General features: G+C 44.0%; 1 protein-coding gene across 6 annotated transcripts in view; it reads right to left on the bottom strand.

Moving 5' to 3' along the window:
• The window catches only part of SLC4A4 (solute carrier family 4 member 4), a 245,757-nt gene extending 229,291 nt beyond the window's left edge, over positions 1-16,466 (bottom strand). For 4 of the 6 annotated variants that reach the window (XM_074993785.1, XM_074993788.1, XM_074993786.1 and 1 more), the window contains exon 1: positions 16,191-16,466. In XM_074993785.1, the coding sequence (XP_074849886.1) occupies positions 16,191-16,222 (32 nt within the window). In that variant the 5' untranslated portion in view covers positions 16,223-16,466. The other 2 variants (XM_074993787.1, XM_074993789.1) reach the window with 2 other exon arrangements.
• Between the last annotated feature and the right edge of the window lie 1,613 nt (positions 16,467-18,079).

Below are 18,079 nucleotides of genomic sequence, written 5' to 3'. Positions count from 1 at the left end.
CCAGGACAACTGATTGGCACAGCGGTCTTGTTTACAAAAATGTGTCCCGGTGCAAGAGTCATGCTTTGCACTAAACCACTGAGTGCCACCATCAACCACAGTACCCTCCTCTCTAAGATGATGCATTCTGGAACAGCTGCTCACACAGGGAGTTATGCACCAAGCCGTGGGAAACCAAACACTAACTTCAGCAGCCGGGACACCCAACTAGAGATACAGCATCACAGAAGATGATTGGTGTGATAAGTAGCAAGACACTATTCAGCAGAACTGATACTCTTGGATAAGTTCACTGCCACCTCAAATATAAAACAGAGTTGACACAGGACAACAGTTTTGTCAGAGGCAGCAGAAAAGGCTCTTTATGTAAACAGAGAAACATCTCTTGTCCTTAAGTACTTCCATGATATGGTGATACTTGGTCAGGAGCTCAGTAGACATTCCTATGTGGTGCACAAACTAAATTTTCTGAGTGAGCGCTACACAATGATGGACATAAGAAGCCTCAACAATAAGACCTTCCTCTAAATCAGGGTGTCTCAGTCTTTCAAATACCAAGAAATCGGTAGGCTGTCTTCCTATGTCAGGAAGATCTCAGTGACCTATGTCTGTCAACAGTAGACAGATGGTTGAGAAGCACTGCTCTAAATACCACCTACTCAAGGGGAGTCCGACATCAGTTTGTATCAAAACATGATAGAAAATGAGATATTGGTCCAGAATTAGGAGCTATCAGGTTTTGGCAAAAGGAACGTACTGTGTCAAAAAAAAAAAAAAAAAAAACACATCCATAGCCAACAGGTACATGCTGTTTCTCATAGTGTTACTGCAATGGGAGTTTGAGAAAAAATTAAAAGGCACCTAAGTGCTACTTCTCACCTACGCTAGCCCAAGAATCCCGAGTTCTCCAAAGTAATCCTGGTGTCAATGGTGTGGTCCATTAGTCCTTCCAAATACACTACAGCTATCAGAACTGCCAAATATATTTATATGCATATGTTTTAGAGAGCAATCACAGCTCTGAAAATGGAATGTTTTTAAAATGGAGAGTATTTGCATCCTACATTTTCAGAGGATTTATATTTAAGTCCTTGTAGAAATTTTATACCTATTCAAGCCAGCTGGTCTGAGACACAGGTCCCTATTAACAAGGATGTTATGCTAGCTCCAAATCCTTCAAACCTGCCAGCGAACCAATCCACAGACTGCTTCAATAAGAATGTCAGCTTCCTCTCCCCTACCACAGGGAGGCTCCCACTTTGCACCCTCATTTCTTCCCAGATAAAAAGGGTCTGAAATTTGAAATCAGGACTTTTTTTTATGTCTGGAAAAATTATTTTAAGTCATTTTACAATGCTTAGTTCTGAGTTCCGTATGGTAGGACTTAATTCTATTCTAGAAACAGGGGAACAAATAAAACCACCACAATATATTTAAAAAACACATTAAAAGAGCAGTTCTGAAACTATGGTACAGGTATCACCGATGGTACGTGGCCACAATGAAATAGCACCCAGATTGATTTAAAGAACAATGTGAGAATAAGCACCCATTATACACTACAGATTAAAACTGTAAAGATAGATAGCCAGACCAAGTACTTTTGAGTTTCAAGCTGTGACAAAGCAGGTCTTCAAGTCAGAGAAATCACAGTTGTTTTAAAAAACACTCCGCCCCCACCATAAACCATACAGCATATACAGAACACATGATGGTGCAAAATAATGCTTCCATTTTTATCCTTGGAAGGCTAGGGAAATATTTCCTTATTGGCCCATAGTGCCCATGCACCAGAAATATGCCTTACGCTGGGCCCAGCTCCAGAGTTCAGCCCAGAGCTTTCCTTCAGCCCTGCCTATTGCCCTCCTGCTGCCCCTGGGCCATTTAAAAGGGCCTGGGGGTCCCCGTCACCACCATCTGCAGCGCAGTGGGGCTACACCAGCTTTCTACCCGCTTGCTCCAAGCAGCTGCCAGCACCAAGGTCCCTGTAGCCCCAGGAGGCGAGGGGTGCGTTGCCATGCACTGCTTTCACTGCACAGTGCTGGGAGGGAGGGTGTTTAGGTGGGAGAAGGGTACAGGTGCTGAGCATTCTGTCCACCAGCTCTCCCTGCCAGGCACATTGATTAAAATAGACAACTCTCTGAAGCTGTTATGTTATTCGAAGTGTTACAGTAGCTACCAAGGAAATGGTTAGTAGGCTCGGGGCTGGCACTGCAGTCAGCAGTGTGCGATCGGCACGTAACTGGTATAACTTGGTCTTGGTTTTGCCCCGCAAATAATTAATAGGATCATCCCAGTCTCAGGACGATAAGATATTCTATACCACTTACCAAAGGGATCTAAATATTGGACCCACTGAAATTCATTCTCACACACTTCAACTGGTCATCTGTATCTTGGAGCCTGCTTGGGGGAGGAGGTGAGATTTGGAGAGGTACCCATAAGAATTAGGTGCCCCATTCCAATTGGAGGCCCAGAGCATTTGGATACATAAATGTTGTGCTCTTAAAATATCAAGAGAGGCAAGAGTTACAAAGAGGTAACTGTTGGAGGCATAAAGCACCTTAAAAATGCCACACCAGTTGAAATACACATTGAAGTTTACTGCCAGATTGCAGCCCTCCATCCCCCTGGTCATTATTGAAACACTGCCTGCCAGGGTCTGGGAGATGCCAATTGACAATGAACTGCTTTATAAAGGAACATCCGCTCAAAATACAGCTGTTTGAAAAGGAAAATATTATAATACTAAATCCTGGTTATCTGCCCCATTATCTTGCATTTGTACTGCTCTACTAAGTTAAATGATTATCCTGGGACTAGAGCCAGAAATGCTGGACTGATACCACAGTTGAGATCTTCAAATCTCTTCCTGGAATTTTCACAGCAAGGTTCTTATCCTGAAACGTGCTGAGCATCTTCTGGAAGAGGCTAAACACACTCTGCTAAATGGAAGGTGTCTGTCATTCCACAGGGTCAGGCCCCAGGAAAATTGCTAAATTCCTGGCCCGTGTTAATAGGTGTTTATGATCCAAGCCATTACTGCATCAGGAGGACTTAAAGACAAGTGTGTTCTAGTAGTTGGTTAGGGTTGAAGAACCAAAACAAGAGTCAGACAGCCGATTTGACTTGCACAGAAATTTACCAACCCCAGAGATCTATAGCTCACTATCACCCCAGGGCCACTGAGAATGCTCACCAGCATATGCTTTTTGAAGGTGATGTGCAAGAGCAGGTATGGCACCACTTTGAATAAAAATAGTACCATGTATAGCTAATTTTCAGTGACTTGCATGAACGTTAGCTCCCTAGCTTACTTCCCTGATTGTCTGAGTACAAGCTATCAACAAGAACTCTTTGTCCAGTCCCCGGAGAAGGCATTACAGGAGACAGGCTAAGATTTTCACAGAGCTATCTTTCTGATCCCATATCTTGAACCAAAATTAAACACTGAACTTTTGATAAAGAAGGGTAGTAACCAAAATGAAATGTAAAGAACAAAGATGTTTTGTTTTGCTATGATTCCTAAGGGCCTCTGTACAAAAGAGTCTAGTATGCCATTACCAGTTTAAAAATGTTGAAGTCATATTCAAACTATGTGCCCATGAATGTAGGCATACTGCACACATGGCAGTGTACTAACATTTGAGGTATTACTTTACTGAATATGAAATTAATCAAACTGGACTGTAAGGAGCATCCAAGTTTAACCTGCATGGATTCAGAGAAACTCCCTTTGGACAATGAAGTATTATGGATCGTTCCCCAAAGTCAACCCATTTTGAAAGTCAGTTTCAAAAAAAATAAGTATAGTTGTAAGTGGTGCTTTCCACCCATAGACACAAAATGTGGTCACAGCATCAATTAACCTGATCAAACTGGGTTCTCCTCTTCCTTCACTCTGAGAAATTGAGTTTTGAATTAAAAAACAAAAAACAAAAACAAAAACACACACAAAAAAGGATTCTGTTCTTCCTAACTGAACAGTTTTCAGATTAAAATCTTTTTCATCACTTTTTACATTAATCCTTTCCAATTACACTTGCATGCTGCATTCAACTGAAAAAGCAGAGGGGGAATCCAACTAATGCATTAATTAAAATGAAGCATTTCCATATTTTAAGAATTTTCCCCCTCCTCACTAAATGAAGTCCCTCTACTGAGAAGAGATACAACGGAACTCAGATCTCCCTGGAAAAAGATGTGAAAAGTCATTGTTGAGGGCAAGACCACACAGAAAATGTACCATCCAACAAAAGTCACGGAAGCACTGAAAGCCTATTCCACGAGGTGGAAAAAAGACAGCAGGTTTTAATCAATTTGTTCTTGCTTCCATCCATCAGATGGGTCTAACAGTCATATCTGGTATTTCATATCTATTACTGTTAATAGTCACAAGAGGCAGGGAGGGCTGATCTTTTTAACCTTCACACACACACACACACACACACACACACACACCCACCCCACCATTAACACTATTCCAAATCCACAAGAGACCCCTGTTGCAAAGAGAAAGGGAGAACCCAGGGTATCTACAAATCTGACCAAGGGGTGAAATTCCTTCCCAAGCCAAATAGGGTTACTTACACGCTTAAAGTTAAGCTGGTGCTTTAAAAAGCCACTTTGATGGACTGGGGTCTACGTGAGTAGTCCCAATGGATAAGTAAGGGAGACAAAACTGGGCCTGTTTTATTCTTAATACTCAAATGCAGCACTTTAGCACATTCAGTATATTGGACTACTGTAATTCCTTGACTTTCCCCAACATTATAATTGTGTTTATACAAGTGCTTACTGTGTGAAAATGCCATTCCCCTGATTTGCTTTGAGCTTTTGTTTCAAGAAGATTATACCACTCTTTGATGGTAATCTGGGAGGAAGTGCTACCATAGATCACACCATTTGCAACTAAAATCATCCATGATAATCACACACCATCACCTGTATAAACCATAAGATTTTGCATAATACATAACGCTATATTTGTGGCATTAAGACTTCCAAATGAAAGCCTCCATTAAGCATCAGACAGAAACAATATCGGGGGAAAAAAGTTATTGTTTCTTTCTTGAAACAATCCACAAGTATGACACAGCTACCATTTTAAAGTAGCAATACTGGTCAGAGGAGACTAAACACCCAAAACAGAACATGTGTCAATTTAATTTTATAGCAAAATTTACAACACTGATTAAAAAGCCTTGTAACATGGTGGTTAAAAAACATCTGTGCATCATGGGATGTAAGTAAAATTTGCATGTGAAATTCCTATTGTAAAACACATTCATGTGAATTCACATTTAGCACACATGGGTTTGACCCATTCACAGTGCACCGAGAGGTGATTCAATATACTGAAACACTACTTGTCACTTAGTTGTTAAGTAAGCATTACACACAGAGACAAATTACGTTTACTAACCTCGGTGACAGACCCAGAATGCTTGGTTTATAAGTATAAGGGTTTAATAATGTGGCTGAGGTATAATAAACAGCAGTTAAGTGAAACCTTCTGATCAAGGTTAAATACTAAGATTAGAAAACACTGAGATCAGGAAACTCCAGAGAGGCTATAAACTAAAATGCACCATTGGTGGAAGTGACCTTATTTAGAATATTTAAATTCTATTTCTGTACCTACAATGGAGAAGAAAAATCACTGGAAAAAATATTAATTAGGACTCAGATACATTTCTTTTTCCTGAAGGCCACACAGAAATGTATGAAATTATCGCCCAAAATAAGCCATTTGCCATTTTCTTCAAGACACAGCAGTGACTCAAGCCACAGGTGGAGAATACGTGGGTCAACAAAAAAAAAAAAAAAACCACCATGGAACAAGCAATCCAAGCCAGTTGCACATACAACCCTGCAAAGATTTTTGACTTCAACACTGGCTCACTATGCTAATCTGCAGCAAAATGTAAAACAAACTCTGCTACATGCAGGGGGGCCAGAACTTCAGCACAGTCGTGCACAATTTTAGTCAGCTTAGTTACTTCATTATATGAGTGGCAATAACCTTTAACCCATAGAAAGTTCATGCGCCTACAGTGCCAAGCATAACTAGATTTCAGCCAGTGGAGTCCATCTTTATAAACACAGTGTTCTACCCACACCACCCTTTAAGTAAGGGGAATGTCAAAGTCTAAGATTCGCAGGCAGGAACTCTGATATACAAGTGACAAAGTGCAGGTTCAAAGCTGTCCCCAGTTGATGCTAAACTGGAAATGAGGTCCTTGCCTAAAGTAGAAAAAAAATAGAAGATTACAGTACACTGAAGAAGCTAGATGCTCTGGTTTATAAACTTATTTTTTTAAGCTTATAGTTGGATCATAAGCAGCTGTTTTCCCTGCCAGAACCCCAAAAGGAAATTAAATCCCATGGCCTGACCCAATAAACTGGATTTAACTTCATCAAAGCCCTGGGTTCTTTGGAGCTGCCATGATCAACAAATACAAGATTTTACAAAACTGGAAGAGCAGGTTTATATTCGGAACTGTTCCAGTTAACAGCCAAAAGACAAATAGCTCATTCCATTTATATGAATCTAAAGAAATCTGGGCCACATTTGTATACAAAAGTTGAGGTCTCAAAAAGAAATCCCCATTCCTACAAATGCCTCCTCTCCCATCCAGTACCATCCTACCCTATTCATATAGGTACTCTCTTATTACTGTTAACCCCACCCAGATGTGTTATTGTAATTGCCCTAAGGCAGGCTTGAACCTCGGAAGCTTAGTATAGGTACCGCCAGAGTTTGACCTGAGGACATGTTCTTTCTGTAAAGAGGTCCAGGTGCCCCTACATGGGACAGTGAAGCGCATGTGAATGCGTGGGTTACATTACGTGTATGCAGTATTTTCTGGTTTTGTTTGATCACCTCCTACAGCTTTAAGAAGTTGCATAAGACTTCTAGAAGTCCCAGAAAGCATGGGAAACTTGGAAAATTATACATTTGAAAACTTAAGCAGGCTGCATGTGATCTACAATTTTGTATCTTTCATGGTCCATTTCTTCATGAAACAGCCACATGCATGCATACACAAATTATCAATTGTGCCTCAAGATATTAGTTTATTTTCAGGAAGAAGGGCTTTCTACAAAGCTTCAAGACAGTATTTTAAATCTCAGGATTTTCAATTAGAACATTTTACAGGCAACAATTATATTCAAATTGAATGAAACTATTATAGTTGTAGTAAATGACACAAGTCAAGGGATTTTAGTAATCCGCAGTCTTAAATCTGCATATCCAGGATTCACCAGATGTGATATTCATGGATTAGGATTTTTTGATGTCAGGACAATTACTTAAAAGTATGAGATGCTGAAGAGCTGATTGATCAAATATTTTTAAATTGTAACAAAGCAGAAATCTGAACCTGCTCATACTTCTAAAACATTAAAGAAGCAGTGCTGGAACTCAAACAAGTAGCAGCTTTTCTCCTAGTTACATACAGGCCTGCCGACAGGAGGGGGCAAAGAGGGCAATTACCCTGGAGCCTAGTGATTCAAAAGGACCCGGCGCGCCAGTCGCTGCAGCCACTGTCACAGGAACAGCCGCAGTCAGAGCTCCAGGCCCTTGAAATCATCCCTGGGGCACAGTCATCACATTCCAGGTGGTGCTGAGGGCAGCCAAACCCCATCACCCTCTTCCAGGAGCACAAAGCTGCCCCCACCCCTCACTTCGCTCAAGAGCCGGTCCACGCTGTGAGCCCCCTTCTTTCTAGCACGTCGTCTTGTGTTATATCTTGACCTCCCTGCCATATTATGCTGTCTATAATAATCAGCCTGTTCTCATCCCACACAGCAACAGGGTCACCCATAAGGAGCAGGGCAAGAGTACAGCTGCCCTGAGGCCTGCCAATTTAAAAGGGCCTGAGGCTCCCAGCTACCTCCATCGCCTTGGCAGCTGCAGCAGGTGGACCTCTAGGCTCTTTGGAGGGTTGCTGGAGCCACCAGCTGTGCAGAAAAGACTGGCTACAGAAGCTAGCCCCAGACTTGCCCCTTTGCGCCAAGGCCCTGCCCCCACAGCAGGGCCCAGAGCCACCTTCCTCCACAAGCTCAGCAACATCTCAGCAAGTAAGTGAAATAAGCACAGCGATCTTTGATTTGTTCCCAACGCTATGTCATGAGAGCATCCATACAGTCAGAGTGATGGTCCTGTCTTCTGACAGTGGCCAAAGGCAGGTGCTGCAGAAGAAATCAACAGAATTGGTAGCCACCAGATAAGCCATCCTGTCAATGGAATTACAAAAATAAAGACCTAGTTTTAAGACCTGATCCAAAAAAAAAAACAACAACAAAACACACACTGAAACTGACTAAGAGGCCCTTATTGACTTCAATGGCTTTGGGGTCAGATGTACAGTGAGTGTTAGACTCAAATCCAAACAACAACTGTTTCTGTAGGTCCCAGTGTTAATGAATCTGTGCAGTGGTTTGAAGAGCAACTTTACAGTTGTCTGCAGCCTAGCTAGCCAGGTGCACCAAATGGAAGGCTCTGGTTTCCACAACACAACTACGTCCTGAAAGCATGCTTTCTGGTGTTAGAGAAGTTAATCAAAATGCATTACATGCATTTTAAGACATGCATTGAAAAGGTTTTAAAGCAGTGTCACCTTTCAAGCCAGCAACTGACTCCAAAACATAATTTCACACCTGACATCCAGCCACAGGTTCAAGTGATATAATGTAGATGTTCAAATGTACATTTTGGAGGGCACATTATCTAACTCAGAATAGTAAAATATATGCACACATCTTGCCATCAGAGACTGTTCCAACCCAAAATTTAGATAGCAATCATTTACAGACACTGAGCCTTACCAAAAACCAGGTTATTTTTTTTTTTTAATTAAGTAGTGAGCTTCAGTTGCTCAGAAAGCATGGCACATTCAGCCTCTGACCAAAAAAAACCACACACCACCAAGCTCATTTTAAAGTGTCTCAGGATAGGCACCTAGAAACTGACATCCCCTAGTCACTTCTAAAATGAAGAGTTCTCAGGGTCTTGTGTGAACTAAAAGTGATTGGTGCAGCATTGCGGGTGGCAGAAATTAGAGACACCAAAACATTCCTTCAGAACAGCTTTATTATTTGAGCAGGAACATGACAAGATAAGGAAAGACAAAAAAATTATATAAAGGGAAAAATAGGGAATAAAGGTTAGAAATACGTGATCCTCACTCAACTTACTACATGTATCTTATTTTAATTTTAGCTTCTATTTGACACAAACTCAATACTCACTTACCACTGTATCCTGACCCCAACCAAGCTGCTACTACATCCACTGTTTCTTGAACATAAAGTAAAGGAACACTCCAAATGGGGTGGGGGGGGGGAAAAACAAACAAACAACCTTCTCAAAAGAAATGACTGCAATTTTACTAGATGCAAGTAGTCGTGGCCATGTCAGGCACAGGTTATTACAGAGATAACATAGGTGAGAATGTATTTTACTGGATCAATTTCTGCTAGTGCAAGAAGCTCTTTTGAGCTCTGTGTAACTTAAAAGCTTGTCTCTCTCACTGACAGAAGCTGGTCCAGTAAAAACATTACCTCACCCACCTTGTGGCTACAATTTTATTGGCATTCTGAGTATACTCACCACAGAGACAACATTCCTCAGAATCACTCTGTTCAACCAAGATACCCTTCTTCACACTCTGAAGAGCATTTTAAAGAGCAAGATACATGCTGTCCTTTTACCACCATCACTCAGACTCATTCCTTTGCACAGCAACCCCCATTTGATTTGCATAAATCTAAGCAAAGCTAATTCAGCAGAACAGTATACACTGAAATGGACAATTCAAGCAATGACTTAGTTAGTCAACCTGAACTATAAACAGTACTACTGGTTATCAAGGAACTACTGACCACCCCACGTGCAAATTTTCCAGCTGCAATTCTCTTTTGCAAGGTTTATGGCCAGATCTCCCCCTACATGGGGAAGGCCCCAAATTATGAACTACTACAGAATTAGCCCATTGCGTACCAGGGGAGTGAAAGAAACTGGAGCAGAGTTTGCCCTGCCCTGCAGCGAGAGAGGACTATACTGCAGAAGCAGCATTCCCATAGCCCCCACTTTAAGAAAATAACCTCTTCCCTACCACCCCTACCTCCTCTGCCCCACTCTGTCAAATAAGCACTAACGGCAGATGCTTCTAAAATTTGGGGTTCACATATTTGAACCCCAAATGAAAACACATTCTCAGTTTAGCTAGTTCAATTGCTTTTCTCGCCAAAATGTTAGGAAACAGAACTTATTCCTTCTTCCCCAGAAGTCCATGGCAGGATCAAGCTCACAAGTTCAATATAATTAAAATAGTATCAGACTCTACCCGCAGCACCTGCCACATCTCACCATACACTAGGTACATGATCTCATCTTACTTTATACTGGTATGAACCAGGGTATAATCCTACTGAGGTCTTAAACTGGTGTGAAACAGGAGATGTGAACCGCGGCCCCTGGCAAGACTCTCTTTTGTTCAGAATTGAGCAGGCTACCTCTCACTACCCTGGTAACACCTCCCCCACCGCCCCCGAGGGCAGCTATAACAATTACTTACATTAGGAAAAATAGTAGCAGCACTGAAGGTATTTTAGGTGTCTTTCAGTGCAGAGTAACAGCTGTAAATAGAGAATGCCATCATTGCAAGACACCAGCCTCCAGTACAATGAGCCACAGCCAGCACTGGAACTGTGGCGGTGTTTCAAATCAATATTTAGATGCATGGCCCAGATAAATGGGTATGCACTAAATGTTGTAGCCTATGTTCCTTCTGAGCTTTTCAGTCCCTTTGCAGAATATTTTTTTGTGCACCGTCACCTGCAAAGATGTGCACCACCAGTAGAAACACAAGTCCGAGCTGTGGACACTCTGCTAATCAGCTGGGCGGCATCTGAATCTGAGTGGCCAACCAAGCACCTACCTTCCAGGGGACATTGGTGTACATGAATACTGTGCACTTAGCTCCTAGCTTTTGCAAATAAAATTTATCTATAGTTGAAGCGGGGGCGGGGGGGAAGGGGGGAAATCCCAATGAGTTACAATGTATGAGGAGGACTAAAAAAAAAAGTGATAAAGCTTTTCAAAACAATAGCGCTATTATTTTAAAAGAGCAAGCAGGATATTTGTTTTTAATATGAGAACCTAGCATTCACACGCAGCAAGCAGAGTTCACGCTGCATTCGCAGCACCTACACTGACTCGAGAGTCTTTGAACTAAAAGGTCTGGATAGTGGCCTTGGCCTGACATGCTTCCTTTGCAGCCATCACACAGTACTGAATAAAGTTCTAAGGAGTCCAAGATTATATATATCCCTATCTGAGTAAATACTTCAGAGAAGAGTGCAGGGTAGATTCACCTGAATAGTTACAACACTCTACAACTGATTTACACAGCACATTGTAACAGCTTTTGTGTTATTAAGCCAAGTGCTATCAGCAAACCCTGCACTGTGCTAATACAAGGCAGAATTGGGGCAGGGGCAATCTAAAGCAAATACAGATAGTGCAGATAAGACAAAGGATAGATCAGAGGAAGGTTCAGGGTGAAAAACTGGCCTTAAATGAAGCCAGTGACTAAACTCTCATCGATTTCATAGGGACAGGATTTCACCCCCATCTTTATACCATTGGTGCCAATCTCTATCTAGCTACCAAAGTCACAAGGAATAGGACAGATTTGAGAGGGGGATTTCTCTTCTCTTCTCTCCACCAGGGCTCCCTATAAACTGAGCACTTAGGTGGCCACCCAGCAGAGATTCAGGGACTGCCCAGCTGATTAGCAGAGTGCCCACAGGCACTCTGTTTCTATTGGTGGTACACATCCCTTGGTGTACATGAAATACATTCCTCCTATGGATGGGAACAAAAATTTAGAGGGCACTGGGGTGGGGAGCAGTGTTTTCTTTATTCCAGAAGGTGTATAATTTTTGTAGATAGTGGACACTGATCCCTCTACCACACTTCCATCTCCATACTAACAAAATTAATATCATGACATGAAATAATCTGGACATTCTATTGCTAATCTTAAATTTATCATTCCATGGTTGTGTGGATTTCACACACACACACACACACACACACACACACACACACACACCTTTTTCCAAGTCTTCTAAGCAAATTTTAAGCCATACCAGAGCTGACAGAATAATAAACTAAGCCTGTCCCTGGCAGTGACAGACACTGAATTAGGATTCAAGAGTCCACATCAATGTTCCCGCTAATCTTTTCCGCCCATGGGTGGAACACTTTTTATGTGCACCAAAGCCTGTGTGAGCCACCAGTAAAAACGAGACACCTAATGTGGGTACTCTGCTAATCTGAATATCTCCCAAGTAAAGCACACAGTTTACAGGGAACATAGCTTCAGAACCTGGACCAAATATACAAAGAACATACCCCAAAGTCAGGCCAGCAGAGCAAGATCTAACCATCTGTTAGAATGAAGCATAATCTGTAGTGTACAGCAGGACTGGGAGCAGGCAAAGAGGGCAATTGCCTGGCGGGGGTGGAAATTCAAAGGAATCCATGACTGGCTGGAACACTGGATCCTTCAAATTGCTGCTGAAGTCCCAGGCAACATGCTCTGGAGGGTGCAGAGGTGGTAGGCATGTGGTCCAAGCTGCCCCTTCCACCAAAGGCCCTACACCCCTTCCAGAAGCACAGAGCTGGGCAACCCTCCCCCTGCTCCCATCTTGCCCGGGGACCTGACTGGGAGGAATACATCCAACAAAAAACACCAGGGATTCCGATTTTCAACGCAGTGTCTTCAGAGGGAACATAACCCAAATTCCAAAGTAAGGAGGGGAAGAATCTTAAAAATTCCCCTAACTCTGCTCTCACCCAAAACTGCAACAGATGGACAAAATAGAGGCTGTAGTTGGACACTACTGACAGTTTGCCTAATAATTACAAGTCCTTTACCTATGCAATTGTGACAAAATTGCTTAAGATTTTGTCAAAAGTGAATCAATCCGCACTAACTGAATGGTGCGTACAAACACTGATGATAGTGAAAGTGAATAGAGATGCATATATTCTCATTGTCACTGCCTTATTGCACCAGCTATTTCTTCTACAAGATGTCCACAAAAGTAGTATTTTGTATTTAAACAGGAAAGTAATACATAAAAGTAATTGAGTGACTATCAGGCAGCTTCTGTTAACAGAGGAAATCTTGGTCAATTGCTTTTTATTCTTGAAAGCCACAGATGTCAGACACACAGAAGACTATATCCTACATATTAACACAGCTTCAAATTCTTGTTTCAGCCAGCAACTCCTTGAGGTGAAAACTTCACCTGCTTTCTAAAAGTCACTGAAGGAACTTCATACTGAGTACATCAGCCTCACTGACAGGCAGGCAAAGCTGAGAATGACATGATTTACAAATGAACACATTTTCCAGTCTTTAGAATCATTTGTTTTATTTACAAAGTTCACATTAAAACTTCCTCTTTAGTTATCAGTGCAAGCTATAAGCAATTTTCATATTTGCTATATAGACAGTACAATTTGAAGGTTCCCATTGCAGTATTTCTTGTAAAGCATTACTTCAGAGGACCTCCAGGAGACACAGAACTAAACTAGTCCCAATGTTACCAATTTAAAATAACAAATAAAAATTATGCTCTCTTTGCACCACATTTTAAATTTAAGATACCCCATCACATCAGGCAGGCAGTTATGTCAACTCTTCTAGACAGCTGAAATTCATACACAGTGAAAGTGATAGAGGTTGGTTGCAGCAGGGGGGGGGGGGGGAGAAGAGACGAGAGGGAGAGGGAATCTGTTATCTTTTGAAGTGGAAAAAAGTCTGTTACTGTTTCCATGTTTTCAGTCTGAAAAAAAATAAAACAGAAGGAACAACAAAGGAAGCACCACTTGAATCTCAGGGTTGCACTGCCATTCACTAACAGCTAGAGCCACATCCTTACAGTTTAGTATCAGCACAAATCTGGATATAAATGGAGTTTTTCATTTCTGTGATTCCACAGGAAACCAGGCATATCACTTAGACTGTACTGAAATACATACAAGATCTGTTACACAAAAGCTCATCACCTAATAAATTATTTTGTCAGTCTTTAAAGTGCTACATGACTGCTGGTTTGTTTTGTGAAGATACAGACTAAACACAGCTACCTCTCTGTTACTATGCAAGATGTTGTAAGTTGAAGTGGTCTTTCTCTGTCAAGTGCTTTAACCTGCAATGCAAAAAATCCAACATATTTAAGATTCTGCATCTGAATGGGAACCAGCTAAAGGTAAATACAACTGAGCCCTTACCTCTTTTATATGCCAATAACTTCTGGTTTCCAAGCCAAATAAGAACGGGATAAAATTTACACAAGATAGCATGTTGGCAAGTAGCAAATTCTGCTCCCATACAAAATGCTTGGCTCTCTAGCCTTTTACTATATTCATCAAGCCAACTTTAACAACAGAAGAAGACATAACTAAGCCACTAAGTAACAAGCGTGCTGTAAGTATGAAGTTGTTTTGAGATATAAAGCAGGCTGTATCTCTCGGTATCTATTATTTCTAGATGTTTTAATATGTGGAATATATCTTAACATAAATCCAGTGACACTACAACCATGTGCCTTAGGGTCACTCCAAACACTTAGGCAAATGAGAATACCGCTATTCACAGGAGAAACTCCCTCCAATTAAAAGAACTAGGTCTAGGAATAAAAGTGTCTGCAGTATCAACCCATTGGTTGTTAAGGTCACAATCCTCTGAAATAACCACCAACTTCAGTGGCAGGTTAAGGTGCTTGTCACTTTCCAAGGATGAAAAGTACCTTCCTTGAGGCGGGAAGCTGGAAACAGCGAGTCACCATGTAGCTTTAAGGATGTTTGTTATGAAATACCATGAACTTTTTAGACAACTGACTCTAAAAGCACACCCTCCTAACAAAGGAGACCTGGAATAATCCTTACCATTGCAGCAGAACAGAAGACCATGAGAACAAAAGCATGAATTCACAGCGATTTCAATGTCTGCTCTTTAAAGGGAGCGGAACACCTGGAGCACTAGAATCTTTAGCAGGAAGTTCAAGAGAGAAAAGATTGGACAAGAAACATTTCTCAGCTGCTTTAGGGGGTGGAATATTTCCATTCAGCTAAATGCCAGAGGAGATGCAATTTCCTTGAAAAATTATTATTGCTGCCAGTTTAATTAACTTTACTGATGTAAAAGAAGTTTCCAAAAAAAGAAAAAAAAAATAGTGGCTTGAACACTGTCAGGTATCAACTGACAAACACTAGATCCTTGTGTCTGAATGGGGTGGTGGGGGGGTGAAAGTCAGTGCCACTCCCCCCCCCCCCATGTTAAAAAAAACCCAATTCCTCTGTCTTCTCTGCCATGTAAAAGGGCAGAGTGAGCAATATGCATTTCCCAGTTCAGGTCCAGCCCAGCAGCCTGGTCAGCACAATTCAGCGACTTCCCCCTAAAATTCCCCCAGATTGTGACTGTGCTCTCAGGCAGGTAATCCTGGGGTTTCTTCAGACAAGCAAAAGTCCACATTTCTCAGAGACCCCCCTTTGAATGCTAGTGGAAGAAGAACCCACTGCCGAAAGGGGCATAGAGTAACCCTACACTTGCCACCCCCATGCGAGGGGGCCCTTTGAGAGCCCCACTGACTCCTGTGGGGCATTTCGGGGCCACGTGTGCCAAATCTGGCCTGTCACCTGCATTCCTAAGCAGCACACTCTTCGGTGCGTGGATGTGTACACACACGAGCCTTGCACACGCGCGCGCGCACACACACACACACACGCACGCACACACACACACACAATCCCCGGCACCAGCTGCCTTTTCTCGCGCACCCCCAGCGCCACCCCCGAACACACACCTGCCAAGGAGGCAGCGCGGGCGATGCAACTCGCGCAGAGCGCCTCTGCCAAAGCTCCTGCCTCGGGCTGAAGGGCTCCTCGCCCGCCGCCGTGGGACGCAGCCCGGGGTTGTCACGCAGACTCTGGGGCAGTGGGCTGCGTTCACGGACCCATGTCAGCACGGAGCCGGCGGGGGGGGGGTCAAAGGCGCGGACAGGGCTCGCGGGGTGCACCGCAGCGCCCCGATCGCGCACCCCCAGGGCAGGTCTGCCGCGACTCCGGGCGCAGGGAAGGGCCGCCCCGCCCCGGCGCTCACCCCCTGGGCTCTGCTCCCCGGCGCTCCTCCATCGTGGCTACGGCCGGGCGCTCAGCAGGCGGCGCGGGACATGCTGAGGCGGGACGGACCGGGCCGAGCCGAGCGCGGCTGTGCTGCCAGCGCCCGCCCCGCTGCCGCTTTAAAGCCGCCGGGAGCGGCGGGCCGCCCCGCCCTGGCACTGCAGAGCGGCGCGGGGCCGGGGGCGGAGCACGGGGCCGCTGCGCTTCCCGGCTCCCTCCCGGGGGCGAGGCCGCGCCGCGCCGCGCCGGCAGCTGCGCCTTGGGCGCGGCCCCGCCCCAGTCCCACGCGGAGTGCTGGGCCGCCGGGGAGCCGCGGCCGCTCGGCCACCACGTGTCCCGCAGAGGGGGCTGGAGCTGGAGCTGGCCGAGCGCAGGAGCGGAGAGACGGGCCGCGCTGGCTTGGGCCCCGGAAGGGACCTCCGAGCGCTGCCGAGCTGCACTGCGAAGCGGGGGGCGGGGGGACCTTAACCTGCTGCATCAAGCGTGTCTCCGACAGAAACGTGCAGCGCCCCACCCGCGTGGGCTGCCCCCCCCCCCCACGCACACGCGCTCTACAAGGCTCGGGGGCGTCTGTAACTCGCAACCAGGCAGCCCTGGGGCACCTGAGAGGCTAACAAATGTATTCGGTCACGAGTGTGCGTGGGGAAAACCCACTTGATCAGCTGTAAAGTCACTCACTCCTGGCCCCCCAGGCCGTGCCCAAAGGCCGAAGAGCCGGCTCTGGGGAGAGCATTCAACAGCGGCTGCGCCCGCGTGGGAGAAGTTTTGCCACCTTTCATGTTTTGTAATGTGGGACAAACACGTGATCTCATGTAACAGGAACTTTTTTTTTCCTTCCCTTAAATTCTGCATATGAAACCCCACAGGCTAGTGTTTCACAAAAGCATGGGAAAACCCCCACAGCTGCATCCTGCTCCACCCACTCCAAAACCTAGCAGGGTGCCCTGGAGGAAGCAGGGTGGTAGTGGAGGTGCAAACAGGTGCCTGCAGGGCCCAGCCTGGCTGGAAGCAGTTGTCTAGGAGGTACAAGACAGGGTGAAAGAGGAGATGATAGGAACCTAATGTTTCCCCGGGGCACCATTTTATGAAGAGTACAAGAGTCTTGTGTGGAATTAATTTGTATTCATCTTGAATTTTTCTATTTAAAAATCTAACTAGATTATTAAAAAAAAAACTTTGGGTTTTTGGGACGGGAACCCAGGCTGTGGAAAGAGATGGCAAGACACACAGAAGGCAACTGAAAGGTGCATTAGATAGGCAACATCAGAAGGAGATTCAAGGCCTAGCCTCAAAATCTGCTGGCCCTAACCTCATAATTGTATGAGGAGCCTTTCTTCCTAATACAGGGATGTAGCATTGAGTGTAAAGAACTGCCAACTGCAGTGGTTAACCTTTTCCAACAGCCTTAAACAGAGCAGGTGCGGAAAGAGCTGTAATTTTTTCCAAATGCTCAATTTTTAAAAGGCCACCTTTCAGCAGCTGCAAGTGCTGGCATAAATAGGTGTATCTGACACAATGCAGTTCCCAGATTGCTTCACCTGACTGAGGTAGTTGGCTCAACAGAACCTTCATTCAGATGCCTAACAAGTATGACCTTTAAAAAATCCTATTCTAAAATGAGAATTCTAATCATAAAATTTTACATTTCCAATTCCACCCACTCCCTCTCTTTAAACACAATGGGCTGCTGGCTGTCACATTACGCTCTCAGAGAGGCATAAGACAGCACCACCCTACATGTATTCTTACCTGCTGGTTGGCTTTTTATCCCTAAATCGTTTCACCATCACATGCAAAAATCATGTTCACAGGTACCCAATTTATCAGTTTTTCACAAAAAGAGAAGACTTTTTTCAGGGACATTAATGA

Source organism: Carettochelys insculpta, chromosome 4 (genome assembly GCF_033958435.1).
Source record: "Carettochelys insculpta isolate YL-2023 chromosome 4, ASM3395843v1, whole genome shotgun sequence".
Taxonomy (NCBI): Eukaryota; Metazoa; Chordata; order Testudines; family Carettochelyidae; genus Carettochelys; species Carettochelys insculpta.
Note: the sequence above shows the minus strand (reverse complement) of the source record. Positions and strands in the feature narration are given on the sequence as shown.